Here is a 24,208-nt window from a genome sequence, read left to right on the forward strand (position 1 = left end):
CGTGATAGGAGGCTTATGAATAGGTTCTATTTGTTAAGATGCGAAAAGGAAGGAACGGGTGTTTCGTAGTTCGACTGTCACTGGATAGGATGGGCTCCAAGCCATAGGGATTCAATTTTTGCCAAAAGCAGAGGTTTTTGGAGGTGGGTTTGTAGAAACATGGAAGAACATGATACTATTGAGGAGAGCAGTGTGAGATTGGTGGGTAGTAGTGGTAGTGGCAGTGACTCCAGGTGGGTCGATGGTGCTGAACTGGATTTAGAGTCTCTTTCATTGTCTCTGCTCACTGGAAACGAGGGCAGAGAGGGGTATGGATCTATGAGAAGGAGGCTGGTGAAGAAGCCCAAGCGAGTTGATTCTTTTGATGGTGAAGCGATGGAGATTGCTGGCGCTCATGGCCACCATTCCAAGGTAAGATATAATTAGTTGTGTTTCGACTTTGGCATCTTATTGGCAGCTTGAGAAACCCATATTATCCATTTTCTTAAGTACTTATGCTAGTTTGTCATGTGATTCTTAATTTAATACATCAATTCGGTCTTCGATTTTATGAAATAGGCGCGAATTTTGGTTAGGTGGATCTAAACTTTTGCTAGTAAGCGTCCTAGAATATATTATTGGTGTTTATAATGGAATTTAAAGCTTTGAAAAAGAAACATATGTTAAGAGTGATTTAAATGTTTCTGTTAAAAAACAGCTTTATCGTTAAAAGAGGCTGTTGTGCTGTTGGCAAGTTTTTCTTATCGTCATGTTAGCTGTGTTTAATAGACAACTACATGATAACTACTTCTCTTTATGCATCCCTGGAGACTTGAGGGTTTTCTGGCCATGTGAGATGGCTTGGAATTGTACATACCTTCTGCAGATGGCATCGCTTGCAACGGGGACTCATTTTGAATTTTAGTTCCAGGTGGTAGGCCAGAAAATCTGGCTTTAGTAAGAAAATCATACTACACGTGTATGCATGGCTTTTGGTAGTAATTGAGGAGGAGTAATTTTACAAGATATATAGTGGTCCCAACTACGTGGAGAAGGCATTATTAAATCACACACATGGACATTCATGTACAAGTGCAGCTGCAGTCAGAAATACTGTAATTGATCCTGTGATGAAATAGTTTACATGCAATGTTGTGGGCTGTTCATCTCTTTCTGAAGTCTGCATCTCTAATGAATCAGGATCAAACCATGTGGCATACTATAGCATTAGCATTTCAAACACTTGGTGTGGTATACGGTGACATGGGCACGAGCCCTTTATATGTCTTCAGTGATGTGTTCAGCAAGGTGTCCATCGAGTCAGACATTGACATCTTGGGGGCTTTATCTCTCGTTATGTATACAATTGCTCTTCTCCCTCTAGCAAAATATGTTTTTGTAGTACTCAAGGCCAATGATAATGGGGAAGGTAAGAACTCTCAAGTCTGAGTTACTTTATTTTTTCATTTTCTGCCATCTAGTATAGCATATAATTATTAGGATGTGCTGATTCCGATTGTAGGAGGGACATTTGCACTGTACTCGCTGATTTGCAGGTATGCAAATGTTAATCTGCTGCCAAATCGACAGGCAGCTGATGAACATATATCAAGTTTTCGCCTCAAACTGCCCACTCCAGAGTTGGAAAGGGCTCTAAACATAAAAGAGACTCTGGAAAGGAGATCATCCGTGAAAACCCTTCTGTTGCTGCTGGTTCTGATGGGGACTTCCATGATCATAGGAGATGGTATTCTAACCCCAGCAATATCAGGTACATTTTTTGCAAAGATATTTTGCTACTAAAATATTTGGTAATTAAATTTGATAGTCCTGATATTCTAGACACATTGTGGCTATAAGTAGCTAAATTCTACCAAATGTATTCAACCAATACATTTTTCATACTGTAATTTCAAGGGAGTGTTTGGCAAACTACAGAACTGGTTTAGTCTGATTCTTTTTATTGGTAAACAAAATTTTATTGATCATAAGAATATACAAAATTCCAAGTATACAGGACATATACAGGAGCATCGCCTGTGGTTCAGTCTGATTTTGAGCCAATTCTGAAATAAAAACTAGTCAAATCTTATGCTTGGTTCTTGTTTGCATATTTTTAAGTAAGATTTTTATTATTAAAACAAGTAATAAGGGATAACCCAAGGTTTTTTATTGGTAAACATGATTTTATTGATAAAAAGAATAGGCAAAAGCCCAAGTATATGAGACATATTCAAGAGCAACGCCTAGGCATGCTAGTTTAAAGATATGAGGAATTCATGAAAAGACATGTCATGAAAATCAATTGAATTGACCAATGAAGTAAAATATTGAAAAATAGAAGATAACACCTAACTACAAATTAGGAGCTAGAAAAGGAAACAAGAAAATTATGAAAAGTAGCTGTAATAAGAATGATAGGAGACACCCAAAGAAATAATGGAATAAAAAGCATCTAAGCTCCTCAAATGAGTGTTCCCGGTCTTCAAAACTTTGGTCATTCCTTTCAAGCCAAATACATCTCATGAGGCATAGAGGAATCATTTTCCATATGACTGCAATTTGGGATTACCTTGGAAACCTTTCCAACAAGCTAGAAGATCCACAACCCTCCTAGTCATCACCCATGCAATACCAGCTTTATTAAAAATCTCATCCCATAAAACCTTTGCCACCTCACAATGAAGTAATAAATGATCCACAAATTCACCACTCTTTTTACATATATAGCACGCATCCGATATGACGAGACCATGCTTTCTCAAATTGTCTATCAGCAGAGTTTTTCCATAGGAAGCCGTCACAACCAAAGAAAGCAACCTTGAGAGGCACCTTACTTCTCCAAATGCTATAATACCCCATACCTAGAGAGTCAAGAAGTTAGTTCCTGTCTCTAAAAATCACAACTCAACAATTCAAAAATCTACTCTAAATGAAAACTACTCTATAGCATGTAAAACTCCTTTATTTCACATTTGACGTTCCTTCGTAACTAAGCTCCAAAGTGTTATTCAAAATTGGTAACCCACTTGTGCCTCGCAAGCACTTATTCTTCTACGCTAAACTAGTCCCACCCATGCTTCATATTCCTGATCTTCAACTGGCACCTTAGAGTCATCTGGAAAATATTAGAGATAAAGGGGTGTGAGATTATCAATAACTCAGTAAGCAGCGATCCTATACTAGCGTGTAAACATGAGCCATTTATAAAATGCATAAGACAGATAGTTATCAAAATAGTCGAAATATTTTCAGAAACATCTTATTTCAATGATCATTATACACACACACACACACACACAAAAAAAAAAGAACTTTGGCACAATTATACTGAAACAACATTAGAGATAGAACAAAGGCCATGTTTACCCCCATGGTAGGGTTGTGCATTCCGCAGATAGCCAAGCAGAACATAAAACACTAAGCTAGCAAAGCAATTGCACTCAGAAATTAGAAGCCACAGTTTTACACTTGTGGCGAGGTCAAACATTAGAGGCCACTATTTTACACTCGTGGCAAGGTTAGACATTAGAGGCCACAATTTTACATTTGTGGCAAGGTCAGACATCATAAGCCAAATTTATAAACCGAGCTTGTAACCAAAACATAACATAATCTTATGCCTCAAGATTTTCATATGCAATGCAATAATAGGAATAGTAATTGACCATATAATATCATATAATTGGATAAATATTTCATATTTCATATTCACAGTTTATGTAGTAGAGAAACAAAGTGCAAAAACTTGCTCATGTTTACACCAGTCATGATAAAATGTCAGATTTCAAAGTTTAGAATAGAAATTAGTGCGGAAAATAATCGGGGTCGTTTTCATAACAAAATATGCAGGTTTCACAAATCAACCTCAATCAATTTTAGGCAAAGTCTCGTATAAGAACACCGCTTACCTGACTTTTACAGTATACTATCTAAGCTTTGCACTCGAGTAGAACAAATATCACGACCTAATCCAAAATACCATTAATATATAAGTTTCTCATATCAACATAGAGCCATACTACCAATAAAATTCTAAAGTTCAAACTATAGTTCAATATGAGCCTAATAAGCAACCCATAAACCAAAATAGTTCATCATGGTGCCTCGGTTTTATTAAGGCCCAAGCACAACATCCAACGCACTACTAAACCAATAGCCCAACCTCGGATTTGCTGAAATTTCACCCCAACGCACATCACAATATACATTCATTCCCTCTTCTGACCACGACAATCATAACTAGGGAACCTCCAAATGTCAACAAATCATGAAATCATTCAACTACTAATCCCAACATCAAACATATAAAACGGGGCAACTCAAACTTTCAATGGGCACTATTACAAGAGCTATGAATTTAACGATGGTAATGAGTAGGGATGTAGAACCAGATACAGATTCATACCCGAGTCCGTATCCAGGTTTTAAAAACCGGGTGGTTATCCGCTTGGATAAACCCGAAAATAATCCGGACGGCAACCGGATATAACCAGATATCTGGATATATCCTTGTTTATTATCCTTTTTTTGGATATAAACCTAGATATCCGGGTTTATTAATACCTTTTTTTTGCTTTTTTTTTTTAAAAGACTTTTTAAAACTTTCAAAAATATTTTTATAGTACTTTTTATTTTTATATTTGAATATCATGTTTAATACCCAGATTTTAAAAAATATATATTTTAAACACTTTTTAAAAAGTTTTTTTTTTTTTTAAAAACTCTTTTTAACAATTCAAAAGGATTTTTCTGTAGGCCTCTATGTTTATTATTTTTTATGCTTATTATTATTTTTATACAAAATAAATAATAATACATCAACACACAAAACATGGATGCTACATATTACATTGTTGTTTACATCACAATTCAAAACATCAATTTACAAAGAACAAAATAAATAATAATACCCTCCACCCCCTTATAAAAAAATAAAAAATAAAAAATAAATAATAATACATCACAACAATATCAAGATGCAACACTCAATGCTATGACTATCTGCCTCCAATATAAACAAAGATACAAATATTTCTTTTTTTTTTTATAAGCTTTAAACAGATTTAAAACATTCTCATCATTCCTTAAAAAGATCTTAGCCCACAAGCTCAAAGTATAAAAGAAAAAGTTTTGAAGATCTTCAAAAGAGCACCCCTTGTCTTCAAAACATCTCAAATTTCTTTCCAGCCATAGACACCATATTAAACACAAAGAAATCATTCTCCACCTGGCAGCAACATCTTTCCTCACCTCACAACCATACCAACATGCAAGAAGCTCCACTACTTCCTTGGGCATCACCCAAACTTAACCAGTCCGACCAATAACCTCATACCACAAAGAGTTTGCCACCTCACAATGTAAAAACATATGATTAACAGATTCTCCATCCTTCTTGCCATGACAAACCAATCAGCTATACACAATCCACGTTTTCTAAGATTATCCGTAGTCAATACTTTCCCTAGAGCAGCCACCCAATTGAAGAACACCACTTTGGTAGGTACATTCACCCTCCAAATGCTTTTGTCCATGGAAATACACAGCCAGTGTTACAATTAAGCACCTTATAATAAGAATTGACTGAAAACCTGAAATTTCCAGCATAGTCCCACAAAGGCATATCCTCTCTTCCCTGCATCACTTTTGAATTATAAATCCTTCCCAAAAAATCTGAAACAACATTAACTTCCCAGTCCTTAGGATTTCTAAAAAAATCAAAAGATAATCTGCCACAGCAACATATTGATCCCTTGACAACCTGAACAAAGATGGAGAATCTGATTTAAGAGCTGATTCTCCACACCAATTATCATGCCAAAAGAGAATCCTCTTTCCTTCCCCCACCTTAAATTTGATATGCTTAGAAAACTCCTCCCAACCTTTCTTAATATACTTCCCTAAACTCACCCCATATGCACCTCTAACTTCTTCAGAACATCAATCCCCCCACCCACTCCCATATTTGACAGCAACAACATTCTTCCATAAAGCATCTCTCTCTTCATGATATCTCCATAGCCATTTCTCAAGGAGTGCTTTATTAAACAACCTCAAATTTCTAACCCCCAATCCTCCACAAGAAACTGGTTGACATATCTTATTCCAACTAACCGAATGAAACTTCTTTTCCTCTCATTTTGCTCCCCATGAGAAATTATGATAAGTATTCTCAATTCTCCTAGCAACCCCAACCGGCAAAGGGAAAAGAGAGAGAAAATATGTGGGGAGATTAGACAACATACTCTTAATGTAATTCTTCCCCCTTTAGACAAATATACCTTTTTTCCATCCAGCCAACCTTTTCTCAATTTTCTCAATCACCCCCTCCCATATCAAAACAGATTTGTGAGAAGCACCCAATGGAAGACCAAGATACTTCAACGGCAGTGAAGCAATCTTACACTCCAAAATATTAGCCAAATCTGAAATATTGCCCACAGCACCCACATGAACTATTTCAGACTTATTTAAGTTAATCCTTAGACCTGAAACAGCTTCAAAACATGATAACAATGCTCTCAAAGATCGGAAATGTTCTTGGTTAGGCTCGCTGAAAATCAAAGTATCATCGGCAAAAAGAAGATGAGATAATTTAATGCTACTCCTTTCTTGATTTCCCACCTCAAAACCCAACAAGTGCCTTCCTTCAATTGCCACATTCAGCATTCTACTCAGCGCATCCATAACAAGGACAAAAAGAAAGGGAGATAAGGGATCTCCTTGTCTCAAACCTTGTGAGCTATTGAAGAACCCAACCAGAGTGCCATTCACCAAAATGGAAAATCTTGACATCAATATGCAGTGTTTGATGCACCTACACCATTTCTCCCCAAAATCATATCTCCCAAGTGAATACAAAAGAAAATCCCAGCAAACATGGTCCTATGCTTTTTCATTATCCTATTTAATCAAAATACCAGCTTCATTAGATTTAATTCTGCTGTCCACATATTTGTTAGCGACTAATACCGAATCAAGAATTTGCCTCCCTCTTATGAAGGCATTTTGCGATTTCATAATTATGTTTCCGATCACCACACTCATTCGATTAGCTAATACCTTAGAGATTATCTTGTAAACCCCATTCCCCAAACTTATAGGCCGAAAATCCCGTACCTCCACTGCCCCTACCTTTTTGGGAATAAGTGCCATAAAAGTAGCATTAAAACTTTTCTCAAATTTCATAAAAGTGTGAAATTCAAGAAAAACCTTCATAATATCATCCTGCACTATCTCCCAGCAAGATTGAAAAACCATCCGGACCCGGAGCCTTGTCCCTTGCCATTCTTCTAACCACATCAAGAACTTCTTCCTCTCGAAAGCTCTCTCCAGCCAATCTGCACTTGCTTCATCAATGGAGTTAAAAAAACAGTCCATCAAGCTTTGGCCTCCAAGCATAGTCTTCACTAAACAGCTTCTCATAAAACTTGACAATGATCCTTACTGAACTCTTGATCTAAAATGATGTTATCACCATCATGAAGAACCTCAATAGCATTATTTCTTCTATAGAAATTTGCCATACGGTGAAAGAATTTCATGCACTTATCACATTCTTCCAGCCAAAGAACCCGGGACCTCTGTCTCCAAGAAATTTCCTCTATTAAAGAGATATTCTCTAATTCTTCCACTGCCACTTTTTTTCTTTCCAATTCCTCTCCAGAAATGTCCCCCAGCAGCTCCCTTTCCTCCAAACTCTGCAGCTGCTGCATCAAGAGTTTCCTTTTTATTTTCCGTGTTCCCAAACTCCTCCACATTCCACTTCTTCAAATCTGTTTTTAATGCTTTAAGTTTACCAGCCAGTACAAAACTCGGAGTGCCAGAAAAAGAGTACGAAGACCACCACGACCTCACCCTATCCACAAAACCCTCAGCCTCCAACCACATATTTTCAAATTTAAAATACCTTAGCCCACTAAATGAGCTCCCACTCTCCAACATAATAGGGTAATGATCAGAATTGGTCTATCTCTTAATATTTTCAAAGAGTCATGCTGCTGCTGCTGTTCATCTTCTTCATTGTCTCCATCCAAATTGGTCAATGGTGCCAAAACTATTCTGAAAACAGATTTAGTAAATGATAAAGTACTAAAAATCGATCCATGATTTCTTAAATGATTAATTATTGCAGAAATAAGGACAGCTTTGCATGAGTTTCACCAGTGGAATATTGATTATATTTCCACAACTTTTTGAAATGGTCTCTACCCAGTAACAACTGAAAAAGGAGCTTAAAGTTGAGCCAAAAGCAAGCAACACAAGATTGTGTCAAGAATCAAGTAAAGAAAGAACTTTCAAGCTAAAACATAAGAACTTAAGTTCTACAGCCAACCTGGTAAGAAAGAGGATGCTCATTGGTAAGAAAGAGAAGCCTCATATTCAGACTTCAAAGAGATTAATAAAAGTGGGAAAAAAAAATCTAATTACATGCTTAAAGATGGAGGTCACAAACTGAAAAGATTGTCACCTGAATATAGTTTGAAGTATACGAATGCTTGACCCAGTTGTGGAGATGGAGAACTGAGGAAACAGTGGCAGCACAAGAACCTTGGCTATTCTGTCCTTTTTAATCTACCAAAGATAAAGAACTTCAGCACTTATTCAAACATATTAGTTGATGGGAAAAGAATATACTGATGCTCAATTTATGATCAGCAGCTTGACAAATAATTACCAGCATGCAGATATATTAATAGAACATATGTTTTAGTAGCTTGGCAAAACTACTAAAACTCTCAGCAACAAGCTAGATATATTACTGCTTATCAAACAAAAATACAGCAAGAAACATAAAGAACATAGAATTTTAAATGGTTACAAAATGCATGTTAAAGAGCAAGATAACATAGATAACATGTGTCCTTTCTTTTGTTTTTTCATTTTATTTTGGTTATTATCTTTTCTTTAAAAGGTTAATGCATTCTGAAAACTGAGCAGATCATGCATGATGATGATGGTAAATTGTTGCCATTTTCTGACATCAAGCTGCTAGGGTAAAAAGTTTATGCCCTCTTTCGATCAAAAGCATATATATATAGTTTATTCACAAACACAAACACAAAAATCCAGATCTGGGCAAACTTCATCTGGATTTAAACACAAAAACTCAGATTTGGGCAAATTGCATCTAGATTTAAACACAAACACAAAAACCCATATTCACATTTAGAACTCAAAAAGATTATCGAGACAGAGAGGATAGAACAAACAACCAAGAACAGATTCAAGTCATTAGCTATCTCAACGAGTCCTACATGAAAGAGATCTGCAAGAACTTCAAAACCAAGATAGAAACATTCGCACAAAGCACACATCCAACTGGGTTTCCATAAACTACACCAAATCTTTAATAAGAAATTTCAAAAACCCCATAAAACGTTAAAATCTAGAACGGCAACCAAGATTCACAAACCAAATGGATATGGACGAACAAAAACGTCAACCCTGATCTAATCTATCCAAACCAAATGGTGAAGCCAAGTTGGGCAGATCTTGAGGAGTTGCTTGTAAGCGGAGATCTGGGTCAACAAAGGCTCCATGTGCTTACTTCGCTTCTATAATAGGACACAAAGTGGAGACCAAGGAGAGCGAGAGAGATTGGATCTCAGAGTTTTGCCTTTGTCGAAGGGGCGGCGGCGATGGGTTTCACTGAGGGATGCTAGGATTTTTAGAGAGAGAGAGAGAGTACCAGATCTAAGGGGCTTTATTTGTGATGGAAACTAACGGTCTAGTCACCGGTGGCAATGGATCAAGCTGCAAGCAAAAGCTAGCGTTTAAGGAGAGAGAGAGAGAGAGAGAGAGAGAGAGAGAGAGAGAGAGAGAGAGAGAGAGAGAGAGAGAGAGAGAGAGAGAGAGAGCTGATTTGGTTGAGAGTTGAGAGGCGAGTGAAGACTGAAATTAGGGTTTCCTTCTTTTAAAAAGTATAACCGGTTACAGATATCTAGTTATATAACTGGCCGGATCCATAATTAATTCCAGGCGGATAACCATCCGTATTTTTGGGTTGGGAAAAAAAAATCCGGCCTAGATGCACACCCCTAGTAACGAGGCTAAAGCTCTAAAGTACCTTACTAGCTCTCGGAGCGGTGATCGATTAGGTTTGACGGTGTGACTGTGCTGTCTATTGATTCTCAGGATGAATTTTGTTCTTATGCCGTGTGCCGCCTCACTATTCTCGTAAAGGTAGGGCATTGGGGGGCTGGGGAAGGAAAGAAGAGGAAAAAAAAAGAAAAAGGCTTGATAAAACCGTGCATTTTGCACCTCCTTTTTTCTGGGCTGGGTCTTACAAATGCACTTCCAAGGAAAAGACTTATGGGATTGATGTAACATGACCATGTACAAGGATCTGACCGTGACCTTCTTGCTCCCTGGGTGAATTCATAGCAACCCATCCACCTCAACACTACCAATATTTGAAGCAAACAACAGCCTGAAAAATTTAGAGATATCACTCACTTCCCAATCCTGGGCAACTCTAAGAAAACACTCATTCCACTAGAGTTGTCCAAATACCTGCCATCGAAGCATCCTTATGAAAAGGGAAGGAAATGCAATCTTGAGGGCCATATTCCCGCACCAAATTTCACGCCAAAATCTAACTCAAGATCCGTCAACCACAAATCCAAAATGACTAACAAAGCCCCCCCCCCCCCCCCCCCCCCCCAAAAAAAAAAAAAACAAAAAAAAAGAAAAAAAAAACCACCATTTTGAATAGGTTTCCAACCACACACCATACGCACCTCTCACTTCATTAGAGCACCATCCCCACTCCATCCATCACTCCCATATTTGGAATCGATGATGATCCTCCATAATGATTCCACTTGTCGATGATATTGTCATAACCATTTCCTGAGAAGATCCTTATTAAAAGTTCTCAACTTTCGGACTCCCAACCCTCTGCTTGAAATGGGGGTGCAAACATTTTCCCAACTAACTGAGTGGAATTTGTTCTGCCACCAATACCTCCCCACAAGAATGCATGAAAAATTTTCTCAAAATGGTTAGCCACACTTGCAGGCAAAGGAAGTGATGATATAAATACATGAAAAGTTGAAAGAGTGCTCTTAATTAGGTGATTCTTCCTCTTGGTTTACACGTAGTTTATCCAGCCCTATATGGTATTTTGAGCCCTGTATGGATGCACGTGTGCACAAACTCTGAAAGAAAAAATAAAATAAATTGTAAGGAATACTTTTAAATTTTTTTTTTTTGGTAAGTAATAAGAAGTTTTATTGAGTCAAGCAAATAGGCTACTTTCAATTGAAAAAAAATAAAAAATAAAAAAAAGAGAGACACCAGTTTCATTTTAAGAACTAGTTTTCATTGTTTGCCAATTATATATTACTGTCTAGCATGCTAGGGGTTTGTCCCTTGACAATCCCACCTATGTAATTCAATATGTGCATTGTTAGAATATATTGTTTATAATTAGTTTGTATGAGGGTATATGGGTAACTTGTATTCAGGGTATACATATACTTGTGTGTACACTGTGAATAAAGTAAGTGTTTTTCATCATATCTCGTTGTACATGGTATCAGAGCACGATTCTCACGAATCTGAGTTCTGTATGGTTTGAGAGTGTTTTTCGGTGTAGTTTGTGAGCTCACCATGTTCCCCGGCATGTTTCTGTGTGGTTTGGGTGCTCATCGGCGGCCCGTGGTGGTTTGAAGTGCTTTCCGGCAACTTCCGGCGTCATCTCCGGTACTGGACACCAGGGGTGAACTCGCCAGAAGTTTCTGTGGGTACTAAGCGTGGCTGTTGTTGTCTTCAGCCTCTGGAAGGGGTCTCCGTCTTCGGTCAAGTACCATTTGGTTGCAGGTAATCTCATATTCCAGTTTACGAGTAGGGATAACCCTGAACCTGGATAAGGTTTTATTCCAATCTTGAATAAAACCTATTTGGTAGCACGGATAGTTTAAACCTATCTTGGGTTAGGATAGGCTTATCCGAGATAGACCTAATCCAGTCCAATACAGAGCCGATTTTGGCCTATATCAACCCAATTTCGGCCGATACAGGTTGGTTCCGGCCAATTCCAGGCCGATACATACCCGTTCCGAACCGGTACATCACTTTTTTGACTGGTACGAAACTATTTTTTTCAATACAGAGCCAAAATTGGGGTTTCCAAGGCCTTTCTCTTCAAGTACTTGGGTTGGATTCTCATATTGTGTGTGAATTTTCTATTTTCAAGTAGAATTGTGATATTTTGCTACACATATGGCAACTAAGTTTGAGTCACCGCTTACATCAAACTTTAATATGTCTATGACTTCAGTAAAATTGGATGGGAAGAACTATATGTAATGGTCAAGATCTGTTACAGTATTTTTGAAAGGTAAGGGACTTTCTAGCCACCTGGTTAATCTAAAACCTAACTCAAATAACCCTACATTTGCTCAATGGGAGCAAGAGGATACTAAAATCTTGTCCTTGATGTTGACCAGTATTGAGCCTAACATTTGCTGTAGTTTGATTCATTTTAACACTGCCCAAGAAGTGTGGATCCATTTCAAGCATATGTATTCGGGTGCTGGGAACACAACCCACATTTATGAACTATGCAAGTAGTTTTTTGTATTGGAATAAGGTATTCTGGGTCTGGAAGAGTATTATTCTCAAGTGATGAGCATATTTAAAGAACTTAAGATGTATCAACCTATCACTTTTGATGTTTCACGTATGCTACAACAACGTGAAGAGTTTAATATTGTTCGGTTTCTTCTTGGTTTAAAACCTAAATATGAGTCCGTGAGGTCTCAAATCTTGGCGAGTCCACAACTCCCTTCATTTCCTGATGTGGTCTTCCAACTTTAGTGTGCCATGTTATCTGGGCACGGATCTTAGTTGTCTTCTGATCCAATTAGTGAGAGATCCACTCTGGTTGCCTCTTATGTTGCTCCTGTGGGTGTGAAGGCCGAGGTGGTAGAAGTGCACATGGAGGACGTAATGCCAAAGTTAATCGCAATCGAGGTCGAGAGCCTCGTAAGTGCACCCATTGTGGTCGCACTAACCATTCAGTGGACTATTGTTGGGACCTACACGATAGGCCATCTGGGTCTGCGAATCAGTTCATTTGCCAGGATGCTACATCACAGTCAACGAGCTTCAACCCACCTTCAGATATAATTAGTATATCAAAGAATGAGTTTGGGTCGCACAGGGGCTTCATCTTCCACAGCTACTCTTACCTACTCAGGTATAACATCCACATGTCTTGTCTCATCCACTCAAGGTCAATGGATCATTGATTCAGGAGCTAATGAACATCTGACCAGTTTGTCTTCTACTTTGTCTAAATTAAATACTGTACCATCTTTAAAAAGTGTCACTCTTGCTAATGATTCTCTTGCTAAAGTTACAGGCATTGGATCCACTAAAAACTCACTGACTACATATCCTTGTAATCTGTCCTATATGTTCCTAGTTTTCCTTTTAGTTTGTTGTCTATTAGTAAGATTACTCAAAATCTACAATGTTCAGTGACTTTTTATCCCTCTTCATGTATTTTTAAGGATCTCAAGTCAGGGAACAAGATTGGTAAGGGGCATGAAGCTGGTGGTCTGTATTATCTTGATGTTCAACAGTCACCCACTCGAGCTCTTACAATCCCCTCATCATCTGCTTTTGAATGGCACTGTCGCCTTGGTCACCCTCCTTCTCTTTTGAAGTGTCAAATTAGAAACTTGGGAAGTGTGTCTCCCTTCTCTTGTGAAGCGTGTCAACTTAGTAAACACCATCGTGTGTCTTTTTTTCCTCGTTTTAATAAACGAGCATCGAGTCATTTTGAATTGGTTCACCCTGATATATGGAGACCAATCAACATTGAATCAAACAAGTTTCAATATTTTGTTACATTTGTTGATGACTACTCTCATGTGACATGGTTGTTTTTATGAAGATCAGATCTGAACTTCTTTCCATATTCCAAGTGTTCTGGAAAGAAATTAAAACTCAATTTAACAAAAGGTTTCAAGTTTTGCGTTCTAATAATGTTAGAGAATATCTATCTAGTGCTTTTGCTACTTAAGTGACAAATGAATTGTTCATCAAATATCATGTTCATATACACCCCAACAGAATGGGGTGGCTGAACGTAAAAACTGGCATTTGTTAGATGTAACTTGAGCACTATTGCTACGTATGCATGTTCCTAAACGTTATTGGAGTAATGGTGTTCTTATTGCTTGTCATCTTATTAATTGTATGCCTTCATCAGTTCTTGATGATTCCTCTCCCTTCTTCGTCTTGTTTCCATCATCTTCACATTTTTCTCTTCCACAAAAAATCTTTAGGTGTGTTTGCTTTGTTCATAACCTTGATCCAAGTTTTGATAAACTTGACCCCCATTTTACCAAGTATCTCTTTGTTGGTTATTCCCGGACTCAAAAAGGATATCGCTGCTATAGTCCTGCTTTTAGACGCTACTTTACGAGTGCTGATGTTACCTTATTTGAGTTCATACCCTATTTTTTGAATACATTAAGTGTGATCCTCTACCATTATCTACTCTTACACTATCTTCCTTACACTCACCCAACCTTACCCAACCCTCTTCAGCCCTTTCCCCAGTTCCTTTACAGGTTTACTCACGTCGCTTGAGGCCGCTGGCTCCCATGCCCCAATCAGTCGTGCCTCCATCTTCAAATCCTAAGTTGCCTAGTACTTCCGACTCTCTACCTACTGCTCTTCGCGAAGGTAATTGTTCTTGTCTTACTCAACATCCTATTAGTCAATTTGTTTCATATCATGCCTTATCCCCTTCATTCTCATGTTTTACATCTCAAATTTCAAAACTCTTTATTCTTAAAACACTTCAGGATGCATTATCTAAATCAGGATGGAGGACAGCTATGAAAAATGAAATGGACGCTCTTCATCATAACGGCACATGGGATCTTGTTCCACTACCACCTGGTAAACAACTTGTTGGCTGTAAATGGGTATACACTATCAAAGTTCATCCTAATGGTTCCGTGGAATGTTTGAAAGCCTGCTTGGTTGCAAAGGGCTACACTCAAACTTAGGGCATTGACTACGAAGAGACATTCTCCCCATTTGCTAAAATCTCTTCCGTTCGAATGCTAATCTCTCTTGCTGCTAATTTAGACTGGCCCTTATTTCAACTGGATGTAAAAAATGCATTCCTACATGGCGACTTGCATGAGGAAGTTTATATGGAGCAACCACTTGGATTTGTTGCTTAGGGGGAGTATCGAGGTACTGTATGTAGGTTAAAGAAGGCATTATACGGCTTGAAACAATATCCTCGAGCATGGTTTGGAAGGTTCTCTAATGATATATTGACATTTGGTATTCACATATGCCAAATAGATCACTCGGTACTTACATAGTGATGCAGGTCACATTTTGTTGCTTGTATATGTAGATGATATTGTAATTATTAGAAGTGACTGCTGGAATTACTAGACTAAAACAATTTTTACATGATCAGTTTTAGACGAAAGACTTGGGCAAGTTTAGATATTTCTTTGGAATTGAAGTCAGTAGATCTAAAGAGGGCATCAACTTATCTCAAAGGAAATATGTACTTGATCTTCTGGAAGAAACCAGCATGTTGGGTGCACGACCTATTGACACTCATATAGATCCCAATTGTAAATTCTTGAAAGAGGAAGGGGAGTTGTTTGGAGATCCATGTATGTATCAAAGACTTGTTGGGAAATTGAACTATCTCACCATCACTAGATCAGACATCTCTTATGCAGTGAGTGTACTGAGTCAGTTTTTACAAATGCCTAGGATCTTCACATTGGGATGTTGCAATTCATATTCTTCATTATCTCAAGCGAGCACCTGGCCTTGGAATACTATCGACCAAATGGACATCTTAGGGTTGAAGCATTTTCAGATGCTAATTGAGCAGGATCTCCTTCAAATAAAAGATCTACTATGGGATATTGTACCTTTGTAGGAGGTAACTTGGTTACATGGAATAGTAAGAAACAAACAGTAGTAGCTTGGTCTAGTGCGGAAGATGAATACAGGACAATGGCTCATACTACTAGTGAGCTAACATGGTTACAACACTTTTTTCAAGAGATTGAGTTTCCAGCTCCTATTCCTCTCCAGCTATTTTGTGATAATCAAGTTGCACTGCATATTGCCTCTAACCCTGTGTTTCATGAGAGGACTAAACATATAAAGATTGATTGTCACTTCATTCGAGATAAGATACTAAGTGGTGACATTGCTACACCTTTTGTAAAGTCTGCAGATCAACTTGCAGATGTGTTTACTAAATCCTTGTGTTGAAGTCGATTAAAACCTATTTGTTTCAAGCTGGGTTTATATGATGTATATGCCCCAGCTTGAGGGGGAGTGTTAGAATATATTGTTTGTAATTAATTTGTATGGGGGTATATGGGTAACTTGTATTTAGGGTATATGTATATACTTGTGTGTACACTATGAATAAAGTAAGTGTTTTTCATCAAATCTCGTTGTACATGCATGAATGTATATATGCAAGTCCATGTGCCCATTGTCTGTAGTTCTGTTTGTTGAGCTGTGCTGATCTCATCATCTCCATTGCTTCAGAATTATCTAGAGATCATAAGTCTCGACCACCAACCAAACTTATTTGTATGGGGTGTGGCAATGTGCATATCGACTTCTCATAGTCTAATTTGGATTACATTGACACTGCCAACTTTTATCCTGTAATATGCTTCATGGGATTGGGAATAGGAAACTAAATAGATACCCACCCAGAAGGAGTTTGGTTGCATATATTACAGATCATTGTTAAAATTCTTATCTAGAGTTATATTCAATTTGGTTGCATGTTTTGTTTAATGGGAAAAATGTTTGCTTCTTCAGAAGTGGCAAAAAATTTGTCTTAAAGGAGTGCAGGATTATCTTTTAAGAAATACCATCTATGGTGTTGTAGGCACAAAAAGACTTTCTTGACTTGATTGACTCCACTTATGTCTCTTTATCCAGAACCATATATCTTTGAACTGGAATACCCATGCTAGCACCGTGCAATAATGGGCTATTTTGTAGTTACAGATGTACTTTAGTTACACCCAGCAATATCATGAGCTGAAATGCTTCTTATTTTTGTCCTTCTTTATAGGGCAGCAACCATATCAATTCCTTAAAAGAGGCAAAGATTTTCTTGACTTGTCTGAGTTGATAAATGACTTTTGGAAGCAAAGTTTTCTTATATTACACACCTGTATGCACCTTTTGTATAGTTTATAAAGTTTTATTACTTACCCAAAAAATACTAAAGGCTGGGAATTGCAATAATGTGATCACTTTTGATGCACAACATTCGCTGCTAGGGTTTATGCTAATGTATAATTATTTTTCTTGTTACAGTGATGTCTGCCACAAGTGGTCTGAAGGGTGAAATAGAAGGTTTTGGTACAAGTGAGTACCTCACCTTTTGTTTTAAGTACTTGAGGTTTATTTGATTATCAGGCATAGGAAAGAACTGAAAGTTGGGGGATTTTTAACTGGTGGGTGATTGGATTAGGATAATGAGGTTCCAAGTTTTTATTATTCATTCTGATAATCACTAGAAAAAAGAAAATTATGATATCCTGGCAATCATTTTCTTTAACTTAGCACTATTAGAACGTTCTGTATACTTCTTGTGTACATAGGCTTTGCCTATCTTCATTCACCTCAATAAAATTTACTTATAAAAAAAAAGATATCCTGGCAATCATAAAGAAATGTTTTGAATATAGCAGTTTGTCTGTTGAGATTGCTCTTTGTAAATTTCTCCTTGAAACTGCATGACTTCAAGTTTATATCTTGGCAATAAACTTGATGTTTGTCAACATAGATAGTCACTGACAGTTCCGACGGCCTGAACAATCTTCTTAGTCTCTCTGCCTTGCATGATACAGTTTTAAGACTAATTAGCATTTGCATTTCCAACAGTCCAATTGATAGGTTTTCTTTTTGTATTAGCTAATGTGTAGAGATGTAGATGACAACTAATATTTTAGCATTTGCACAGGGTAGCCTTATAATCTGATTGTTTTCATTTACAGGTGCTGTAGTTATCATTTCAATCTTTATGCTTGTGGCGTTGTTCAGCATACAGCAGTTTGGGACTGGTAAAGTTGGTTTTATGTTCGCTCCTGTACTTGCTTTGTGGTTCTTCTCTCTGGGATCCATCGGAATTTATAATCTAGTGAAGCATGATATTACTGTTCTAAGGGCATTCAACCCTGCTTATATCTATTTCTTCTTCAAGAAGAACAGTAAAGATGCATGGTCAGCTCTTGGTGGTTGTGTTCTATGCATTACAGGTATGTCTCACTTAAAAAACCTGCAGGTTGACTAGCAATGTTTTTGGATATCTATGCTGACGGACAGAAATAATTAGATCCTCTCCAAAAGAGATAAGCCCCTACCTACTCTTGTTTCTGAAATATTCTAACCTCAACAACTGCTACTTTCTTCTACATATCCAAGTGTTTTTCTTGATTCTTGAAGTTGAAAATGTAAAGACATTGAATCCCCCCCAAAATATTAGGTTTTGTGTCAAGGCATATTAAGAAGATAGAAAAGGAAGTTGGGGAAGAAGATGGGTTGGTACTTGATATAATCATCTACCTGGTTCTTGCTATTCAAATATGAGTTTTGGTACATACAAACAAAGTCGCTTATTAATCTACGTACCAATACTGATTTTTTCTTATTCAAAATTTAAATTAGCACTATTTTCAATAAAATCCACTTTTTGACCAATCACATTAGATTGGTGTGCATATTAGTGCACAGTTGTGTTTGCAACTAGATTTTTCCATCAAATATATGTTCATTTTAATTACTAATACAATATGCGGAAAAGAGAAAGTTATTAAATATGCTAGCACCAAAATTTTGTGCACCTCCGAGATTAGTTGGGACCATGTTCTGGGCATCCGATGCCAATAAAAAAAAAGGAATTTCTGGGTCAAAATTGTTTTTGCAGTACTGGTTTTCATACCAAGGATTTAGGCAAACTTAAATATTTTATTGGTGTTGAAGTTGCTAGGTCTAAGAATTGGTATCTCAAAGAAAATATATACATGAACTATTAGAAGAAAATATTTCCTTCCTAGGTATCCATAGCAATCACAATATCAATATCATTCACATATCCTACAAAAAAAAATGTATCCTGCATTAGGATGCAAGTAAAATACTGAACTGTTGATTTTGGGATCTGCAAGGATGAAGTCCAATACTGCCTAAAAAAAAATTGATAAACCCTGATCTAAGTGATTGTTTTAGACCAAAGGAAGTCTTCATCAATTTGTATATACCACTTGGAATTCCTCTCGAAGCAACAAGTCCAGGTAGTTGCCTAATATACACTCTCTCTTGAAAGTCGCCATCTAAGAAGGAAGACATAGATCTTGACGACTAGAGAAAGTCTTTGCATAATAAATGCCGTAAATCTTTGCCTAATATTTAGTCACAAGTCTTGCCTTCAAATGTTAAACAGGAGATTCCTGGTATTTGAGGCATGGATTGCTCATGATAGCTTCATGCTGCGAGTGATAGCTTGCATGTCAGAATGAGAAACAGGCTTTTTGCTCCTTTTTGGAAACTTTATGTTTTTATTGAAATTGTATGTTGTTGTTGCAGGAGCGGAGGCCATGTTTGCTGATCTAGGTCATTTTTCTGTTAGAGCCATACAGGTTTGTTTCTGATCTAGGTCAATTTATTTTTTCATTATAACCTCATAGATTTGCTTTACCAGAGGATTCTTACAAGTAACCCATACTAATATCCAGATTGCATTTACTTGTGTGGTGTTTCCCTGCCTTCTCTTGGCTTACATGGGCCAAGCTGCTTATCTGATGAAACACCCAGATTCTGCAGAAAGAATATTCTACGACTCTGTGCCAGGTGTACCTTCTGACAATAGGGCTGACATTTTTCCTACAAACTAAATAGTATTTCACGATATGCTAAACATAAACATGTGCATATTTAACACTCATATTGACACTTCCTGTTCCTGGACCTTGTGAACAAACAGACACTTTGTTCTGGCCAGTTTTTGTGATAGCAACCCTTGCCGCCATGATTGCAAGCCAAGCCATGATATCTGCTACATTTTCGTGCGTGAAGCAATCTATGGCTCTTGGATGCTTCCCGAGACTGAAGATCATTCACACCTCAAGAAGGCAGATGGGTCAAATTTACATCCCTGTAATGAATTGGTTTTTAATGATCATGTGCATAATGGTAGTTGCCATCTTTCAGAGCACTACGGATATTGCCAATGCATATGGTTAAGTATTTCCTCCTATTATTCTTCCTGGTTGCATCATTTAAGAAACTACTCCCAAGGATTTATGTAGGAGTTCTACATTGTATATTGATTTTCCTATTGATTTATATAACCTATTTGTTTTCATCCGCTTTGTTGTTAAAATAATGTGTCTCTTGTTGGGTTTGTGGAGCCTGGTTTGTGAGTTGAGAAAACTAGATAGAAAGTTCACTTGATAGTCGCGTGATGGATCGCTCAAGAGAAGCTTAGGCAGAAAGTTTGCTCGAAGCTCGCACAACAGATAGCTCAAGCGAAGCCTAAGCAAAGAGTTCACTTGATTCTCACTTAACAGGCCGCTCTAACGAACATTGGACAGAGATTTCGCTCGAAGCGTGCTTGACACTCTGCTCAAGCGAATAACTCAAAAATCTGTTTTTCTATGATTTCCACCGTATGACTATATATATGTTATTATGTGTTTTGTGGGAACGTTGAGCAGCGTGAAACAGAGAGAAAAAGTGAGAGGCAACCCTTGTGTTAGAGAGAGAGAGAGAAGGGGGGGGGGGGGGGGGGGTGGGAGAAACATTGTATTGCTCCATAATGTTCCTACTTTCATCAGAATAAAGTCCTTTGCAGAGCTCTATGGATGTAGGCAGGTTGCTGAACCACGTTAACTTTGTGTTGTGTGTTTATTTGTTTACTTTCTCGTTGTCTGTTACTTGTATGTACCATCGTTGGTGTGAACCTGTGGGGTGTGTCTAATTTCCCAATAGATGGTCATTAATTATTGCTCGAATGACAGCATATGCTTATCCTTTCACTCAACTTGTGATGCTTCACTGACATGCAATGTTTTCTATTTTACCTCAAAACGAATCCCTCCATTTTTGTTGACTTTTTCTGTAATACTAGTTATATATTGCTGATGGTTGCAAATAATTCCTTCAATCTCAAAGTTTATGGATGTTACGAGTAAGGACCATGAATGTTTATTTTCATACATTATAGTAATTTAACTCATGCACATCCACACTTATGCTAGTCTTAGTTTCTGCTGATACAATTCCATCTATTTTTGCAGGCATAGCCGAAGTTGGTGTCATGATTGTCAGCACCACCTTGGTGACGCTTGTAATGCTTCTAATTTGGCAGACCAACCTGTTTTTGGCTGTGTGCTTCCCACTTGTTTTTGGGTCAGTAGAGCTCATCTACTTGTCAGCTGTGCTATCTAAAATAAAAGAGGGAGGTTGGCTTCCTCTTGCTTTTGCTGCTTGCTTCCTCTCAGTGATGTACACCTGGAACTATGGGAGTGTGTTAAAGTACCAGAGTGAAGTCAGGGGGAAGATATCCATGGACTTAATGCATGACCTTAGTTCGACCCTTGGAACTGTAAGAGTCCCAGGAATTGGATTGCTATACAATGAGCTAGTCCAAGGCATTCCTTCCAGCTTTGGACAGTTTTTACTGGGTCTTCCGGCTATTCACTCTACCATAGTGTTTGTATGCATTAAATATGTCCCAGTCCCGGTGGTTCCTAAAGAGGAAAGGTTTCTGTTTCGAAGACTTTGCCCAAAAGACTACCATATGTTCCGCTGTGTTGCTCGATATGGTTACAAAGATGTCCGGAAGGAAGATCACCAAGCATTTGAACAACTTTTGGCTGAAAGTCTTGAAAAGTTCTTGAGAAAGGAGGCTTTAGATCTTGCATTGGAAGGCAGTATGAATGAGTTGGATTTTGATAGTGTTTCACTGAGGTCTAGGAATTCTGGTCCCCCTCCAGCTGGTGGTGGGAATGAGGATCTTAGGATTCCCCTAATGCACGATCAAAGACTGGAAGAAGCAGGTACTTCTATGTCAGAAGAAACTCCCTCAGCACTGCCATCTGGTCTCATGTCACTGGATGAAGACCCAAGTCTGGAGTATGAGCTTTCAGCTCTTCGGGAGGCAATGGATTCTGGATTTACTTATATGCTTACGCATGGTGAAGTGAGGGCAAAGAAAAACTCATATTTCTTTAAGAAATTGGTTATAAACTATTTCTATGCATTCTTGAGACGGAACTGTAGAGCAGGTGCTGCAAACATGAGGGTACCTCACATGAATATCATTCGTGTTGGAATGACCTATATGGTCTAATCCTTTTATGACGTTTCAGAATCTTGTATTTTTGATTGATTTTGGATGCTCATTGCTACCTCAATGCTGGAATTTGGGAAATTCTTTAATAATGAACTGGAAATGATAAATCGTACCATGATGTTGGATGTAGGGCTGAGCACCGATTGAACCGGAGTTGGATTTGGCATCCTCCGACTCCGACTCCGACTTTGTCGGAGGCCGAATCCGACCTCCGACTCCGACTCCGACTTGTCGGAGCGGAGTCGGAGCGGAGTTGGGCTTTTTGTTGGGCTTTTTTATTGGGTCTTTTTTTAGACTTTTTTCTTTAACCCAATTAACATTTCAATTTTACAATTTGCAACTCTAATCGGATTTGGACTTCTATATCAATTTTTTTTTAAAAATATAATTTGAGATTTCTAATTTATCTAACCAAAATCATCACATTAGAAAATAAAACTAAATTCAAAATCTATCACTATAAAAAATAAAACTAAATTCAAATGTGCAACTAAAATTAAAAACTAAATTAAAACTAAATACACACATTAAAATTACATAACCAAAATTACAAAATGTTAATTAAAAAATACATAACCAAAATTAAAACTTAAAATTAAAAATACATAACCAAAAGTCCAAAATTACAACCTAAAATTAAAAATACATAACCAAAGGTCCAAAAAATGTAATTTTTCAACTTGTGCCTGAAAAAAAAAAAAAAAAAAAATTAGTAAAGAAATAAGATATCATATAAATTTATAAAAATAAAGAAAGTAAAATTGAATTAAGATACCAGAAACAAGATTGTCAATCCTCTTCACGGAGTATGCTGGCCATAGAATTGGCTAATTCTGCATTAAGATGTTAAAGTATAGGAAATTAGTATTACAAAATGTTAAAATCAACTCATATAACAACTTAAAAAAAATCTCTAAATACATTACCTGAGTCTAGCTTATAACTCTCTGCATCATCAATGGCTTCAGAATAATTTTGACTCAAGCATATGGGAGTAGACTTCAACCAATTTTGCGAGCACACGAGAGCTTCTACAGTTCTAGGAGCCAAAGAGCTCCTAAACGGATCCAGGACACGGCCTCCTGTGCTAAATGCTGACTCAGATGCAACGGTGGTGATAGGAATGGCCAAGATATCTCTTGCCATTAGAGCAAGAACTGGATACTTTGTAGAGTTGACTTTCCACCAAATTAAAATATCGAAACTCCCCGTAGGAATCTCAATATTCTCCAACAAATACCGCTCTAACTCTGACTTACAATCCATCAAAGATGCTGTATGCTCTTTATGGAACTCCCTCAAAAAATCCAAGGGATCATAGTCTGTAACTGTACTACTACTCCCCATTGATGCACTAGCTTCACCGCTTTGAGTTTTGTTAGCACCAGTTACGCACCCACCACCAAACTCTACATATGCCTCATACAAATATTCCATATCCCTATTGAGGAGTGCAACAAATTCCTCACCCTTCGCCTCACCCAATGTTTTCTTGAACCAATATGCTTGAGTAACCAATTTAAACCACGGATCAAGAATAGCAGCAATAAACAACCGATTTATTTTTTCAAGATCACCCCAATATTTATTATACTTTGTCTTCATTCTGAAAGCCATTGAACTCAAACGTCGATTACTATTGTCACAAAAATTATTCAAGTGTTTATGAATGGCAATAAGCTCCTGGACATAATTATTTGATGTGACATATAGTGTACCAGAAATGCGCAATGTAACACCATAAAATATTTGAAGAAACTTCAAAAAGTTTCTTATGGTCTCCCAATCATCCGGCCCAGGAGCTCCTAGACCCTTTCTCCCATGTCC

At 37.6% G+C, this 24,208-nt stretch overlaps 1 protein-coding gene across 4 annotated transcripts; it reads left to right on the forward strand.

Moving 5' to 3' along the window:
* Positions 1–9: 9 nt before the first annotated feature.
* LOC122309727 (putative potassium transporter 12) lies at positions 10–22,510 on the forward strand. 4 transcript variants are annotated; one of them, XM_043123325.1, is made up of 9 exons: positions 10–411; positions 1,180–1,408; positions 1,502–1,750; positions 17,341–17,391; positions 18,024–18,284; positions 19,612–19,664; positions 19,761–19,875; positions 20,009–20,263; positions 21,324–22,510. In XM_043123325.1, the coding sequence occupies exons 1-9, from the start codon at positions 160–162 to the stop codon at positions 22,376–22,378; spliced, it is 2,520 nt and encodes an 839-aa protein (XP_042979259.1). In that variant the 5' UTR covers positions 10–159; the 3' UTR covers positions 22,379–22,510. The 4 variants fall into 4 exon arrangements, with proteins under 4 accessions (XP_042979259.1, XP_042979261.1, XP_042979260.1 ...); XM_043123327.1 differs by having other exon boundaries at positions 18,024–18,089; XM_043123326.1 differs by lacking the exon at positions 17,341–17,391.
* Positions 22,511–24,208: the final 1,698 nt, after the last annotated feature.

Source organism: Carya illinoinensis, chromosome 5 (genome assembly GCF_018687715.1).
Source record: "Carya illinoinensis cultivar Pawnee chromosome 5, C.illinoinensisPawnee_v1, whole genome shotgun sequence".
Lineage (NCBI taxonomy): Eukaryota > Viridiplantae > Streptophyta > Magnoliopsida > Fagales > Juglandaceae > Carya > Carya illinoinensis.